The sequence below is a fragment of the Mus pahari genome, chromosome 3, assembly GCF_900095145.1.
Source record: "Mus pahari chromosome 3, PAHARI_EIJ_v1.1, whole genome shotgun sequence".
In the NCBI taxonomy this organism is placed as follows: Eukaryota; Metazoa; Chordata; class Mammalia; order Rodentia; family Muridae; genus Mus; species Mus pahari.
The window spans coordinates 122,381,142-122,386,099 of NC_034592.1; the positions used below are offsets into that span (position 1 = coordinate 122,381,142).

At 38.4% G+C, this 4,958-nt stretch overlaps 1 protein-coding gene across 1 annotated transcript in view; it reads left to right on the plus strand.

Moving 5' to 3' along the window:
* Sptlc3 (serine palmitoyltransferase long chain base subunit 3) overlaps positions 1-4,958 on the plus strand; it is a 123,333-nt gene that overhangs the window by 107,535 nt on the left and 10,840 nt on the right. The window contains exon 11 of the mRNA XM_021194536.2: positions 4,461-4,596. Coding sequence (XP_021050195.1) covers positions 4,461-4,596 — 136 coding nt within the window. The remainder of the gene's footprint in view (positions 1-4,460; positions 4,597-4,958) is intronic.

Genomic DNA, 4,958 nt, shown 5'->3' on the forward strand with positions numbered 1-4,958 from the left:
TTATCTATCTTGTTGATTTTCTCAAAGAACCAGCTCCTGGTTTGGTTGATTCTTTGAATAGTTCTTTTTGTTTCTATTTGGTTGACTTCAGCCCCCAGTTTGATTATTTCCTGCCTTCTACTCCTCTTGGTGGATTTGCTTCCTTTTGTTACAGAGTTTTTAGGTGTGCTGTCAAGCAGCTCATGTAGGCTTTCTCTAGTTTCTTTGTGGAGGCACTCAGAGCTCTGAGTTTTCCTCTTAGGAATGCTTTCATTGTGTCCCATGAGTTTGGATATGTTGTGGTTTCATTTTCATTAAACAAAAAAGTCTTTAATTTCTTTATTTCTTCCATGACCAAGTTATCATTGAGTAGAGTGTTGTACTGTTTCCACATGCATATGGACTTTCTATTATTTATGTTGTTATTGAAGATCAGCCTTATTCTGTGGTGATCTGATAGGATGCATGGGATTATTTCAATATTTTTTTATCTGTTGAGGCCTGTTTTGTGACCAATTATATGGTCAATTTTGGAGAAACTGCCATGAGGTGCTGAGAAAAAGGTATATCCTTTTGTTTTGGGATAAAATGTTCTATAGATATCTGTTAAATCCATTTGTTTCATAACTTCTGTTAGGTTCACTGGGTCTCTGTTTAGTTTCTGTTTCCAGGATCTGTCCATTGATGAGAGTAGGGTATTGAAGTCTCCCACTATTATTGTGTGCAGTGCAATGTGTGTTTTGAGCTTTACTAAAGTTTCTTTAATGAATGTGGATGCCTTTGCATTTGGAGCATAGATGTTCAGAATTGAGAGTTCATCTTGTTAAACTTTACCTTTGGTGAGTATGTAGTGTCCCTCCTTACCTTTTTTTGATAACTTGGGGTTGGAAGTCAATTTCATTTGATATTAGAATGGCTACTCCATCTTGTTTCTTTGGACCATTTGCTTGGAAAATTGTTTTCCAGCCTTTTACTCTGAGATAATGTCTGTCTTTGTCACTGAGGTGGGTTTCCTGTATGCAGCAAAATGTTGGGTCCTGTTTACCTATCCAGTCTGTTAGTCTATGTCTTTTTATTAGGGAATTGAGTCCATTGATATTAAGAGATATTAAGGAAAAGTAATTGTTGCTTCCTGTTATTTTTGTTGTTAGAGTTGGAATTTTGTTCAAGTGGCTATCTTCTTTTAGATTTGTTGAAAGATTACCTTCTTGCTTTTTCTAGAGCATAGTTTCTCTCCTTGTGTTAGAGTTTTCTCTTTATAATCCTTCGAAGGGCTGGATTTGTGGAAAGATATTGTGTAAATTTGGTTTTGTCATGGAATACCTTGGTTTTTCTGTCTATGGTAATTTGCAGGGTATAGTAGCCTGGGCTGGCATTTGTACTCTCTTAGGGTCTGTATGACATCTACCCAGGATCTAGCTTTCGTAGTCTCTGGGTAGAAGTCAGGTGTAATTCTGATAGGTCTGCATTTACATGTTACTTCACCTTTTACTCTTACGGCTTTTAATATTCTTTGTTTTGTACATCTGGTGTTTTGATTATTATGTGACGGGAGAAATTTCTTTTCTGGTCCAATATCCAAATGAACTCTCCTTAGGTCTAGGAAATCTCTACCTATCCCCTATCTATGTCCAGGATTAAGAAACTAAAATGCAGCAGATATTTTGGTTTGGGTTTGTATTTTGTTTTTTTTTTTTCCCTCTCATAATCTGCTTACCAGGAACTAAAATGCTTGGGAAAGGATCTTCCTCGAAAACTGGAGTTAGATAAGGAGCAATTACAGAAAAGAAGTATGGACAAATGAGGCATTTAATGTCCCACTTCTTCATGTTCAACTCGACAAAATATCCATTCCTCTGCATGTACAGTTGGCACAATTAGGCAATTAATGTTAGGTCCCTTTAGAACTAATGATCAAAGAAAATTTGTGAAAGAAGAGCTAATGTATTTGGGGAATGATCTTATCATTAAACACACCAGAAGACTAGATAAACAAATGACTTCAGGAGGACAGTCTACAAGTTCACTTTACTCCTTGTGTTTATTCCTTCAGGTCCCACAACCAAAGGGGAAGTGGAAGGACTTCACAAGGTCTGCCCTTTATCAGGCTTTGGACTCTTACTCCTCGATGTCTGTTCAACCCTTTACAACATGAGTCCTTTGACTTCTCCACTTTCTCTACTATAAAATATGGGCATAATTATGATCAATTATTACTGTATAGATTAGAATTTTATTACATATTAGAAAAGGTGGCCACCATCTATTCATTACGTAGTTAGAACACTAGTGTAGAGGTTAACAAACCAAATTCTAGAACCCAATTTCTTGGGCTAAATTCTAGCTTGAATAGCCACAAACTTTATAAATTTAAGTAAGTACTTGCTTCCCCTTATATATTATATAAGATTACAGTACCTACCTTGATATTGTCATAATAAAGTAGTAATAGATAAGTTACTATATGGTACCTGCCTATAAATGTGATGAATATGTATGTACATATATAATAATCATTGATACTACTGCTGTCTTTTCAATATTTATTTAATTCTCCCTGTGTCTCTGTCTCTTTTTCTATCTGTCTCAATCTCTTTCTCTCTCTCTCTCTCTCTCTCTCTCTCTCTCTCTCTCTCTCTCTCTCTCTCTCTCTCTCTCTCTCTCTCTCACTCTCTGTGCATGCTTGGACATGAAGGTGTATGCACACACATGTGTGTGCGCATGCACATGCAGGTGTGTATGTGTGTGTGTGTGTGTGTGTGTGTGTGTGTGTGTGTGTGTGCGTGTGTATAGATCAGAGGTCAACTCTCAGGAGTTATTTCTTTCTTGCCACCTTGTGGGATCCAGAGATCAAACTAAGGTCATCAGATTTGTGCCTATAACTGATCCAGCTCACCAGTGCTCTATTCATGTTATTTATTGAGACTGTTGTATTCTGCCTGATCAAAGTAGTGGCCTTCTGCCACTAAGAACATTTGCTCACAGACACTTACTAGTTCACATATCAGAAAGTCCAAATGATGTCCTAACTTACCCATGGCTAGATGCAAGTGTTTTACTTAAGACGCTGACTACCTGTGCCTTGGGTTTTATCAGAGACAATAACATTCTTGACAGGTTTCCTTGATGAGTTGACAAAGATCTAGCTTCCCATTCTTTCCCTTCTTCAGTGGATCTGAGACAAAGACTGATATTTCCAAATTTTATTCCATCATTGAACCAACAATCAGAAAGGTAGAGTATTCCAACTAGCCAAGTCAATGCAACAAGAGGAGAAATGTATCAAGCTCACTCAAATATCAGCATCTACTGGAGGAAAGATGCTGAACTGAAGATTCCACAGCTCAACCAAGATGACCACAATTAACACAATTTCTGAAGTTTTCACGTTTGTTCTCTGGAGAGTTACAAATACCCACCAGTGATATTCAAACTGTTTAATATCGTCTAGTGCATAACCTCGGTCTAATTTAAATGAACACCTAACCAATATGAGTGGAAGTCAGCTAGAGACAGCCACAACTACAGTAACCCATTCCTGCAGAATAGCAACCTTTTGCCAAAGGCTAACATTGAGTTCACTTCTAGGGTACTTAAATATTGAATCCCATTCATTCTCATTGAGCAAACACCTGCTAACTCTGGCTTGTTTGTTCACCTATATCCATTAAAGGAAGAACTGATGTAAACAGATTTCTTCAGAACTTTTTCTTCTCTTTATGAGACTGACACACTACCTACTTCACTAACAAGGTACCTTTCTTCTTCTCTTTCATTCCCTTTGTCATCTTATGTATGTGACCATAGGACTGAGGCCTTTTGGACAGAGGATGCTTTTTAACTTAACTAAGGCATCAGTATGTTTGACATAGACACACATGTTTTGCCTGCCCTGATTCAGTCCGATGTTGTGTTTACTTTCTGGCCGTGAAAAGCTTAGAGGTCTTCTCTTCCATCCTCACTCTAACACTACCAAATGCTTATGAAACAAACCTAGTTTCAGCTGGCCCCCTCCTTACTCAGTGGCATATTACTTCTTTAAATTGAGATTAGATACATTTCCCTTTGATTAGAGGCTTAAGTCTATGAATGTAATGGGCTGGTTCAATTTGGATAAAGAATGTTACCAACAACTGATTATGTGTGTGTGTGTGTGTGTGTGTGTGTGTGTGTGTGTGTGTGTGTGTGTGTACATTTCTTAGTACACTCCCTTCTCCTGAGTTAATGATTAAAACACTTGACATAGAGTCTATACACAAGAGGTACTTGCTCCCACGAGTCCAACATCACTTAACACACCCTTCTCCCATATTTTCTCCTGGGCACAACACAGTACTTTTGTCTGATCACCCTATTTCCAGCTCCTCTTAGCTAATAAGCAAGCCCACTGGGTGGTGGAGGGGCGGAGTGGAGTTTGCCAGGTTGTTCTAACCTTTACTTCCTGATGATGATTGAAGGGTTTTGTGTCTGTGTCCTTTCAGGAATGCAGAGAATACGGCAACTTACAGAAAACATAAAATACTTCCGACGGAGACTGAGAGAGATGGGATTCATCGTCTATGGCAATGACTTCTCTCCTGTGGTCCCTGTGCTCCTCTACATGCCTGCTAAAGTGTCGTGAGTATCCATCAACCCTCAGAATCCACCAATGTCCAGGGTGTCATGACAGAAATGACATGTTTGATACCATGAGGTATTCCTGTGCATGAACTAGAGTGTGTGCTTGGTGAGGTGCTTGAGTTCTGGCCTCAGACACATGACTTCTCAGAAGGCATCTGCCAGCATCTTTAGGAGGTTTTCCATGTACCTTTTAAAAAATGAGACTGGTGCTAAGGCCCACCTCTCTACACCATTTTCAAGCTCTAGAAATTTGGGAAAATGGTTTCTCTGAATTTTATTTTATTTTTTTTTTATTATTATTATTTTCTTTATTTACATTTCAAATGCTATCCCGAAAGATTCCCATACCCCTCCCCCCA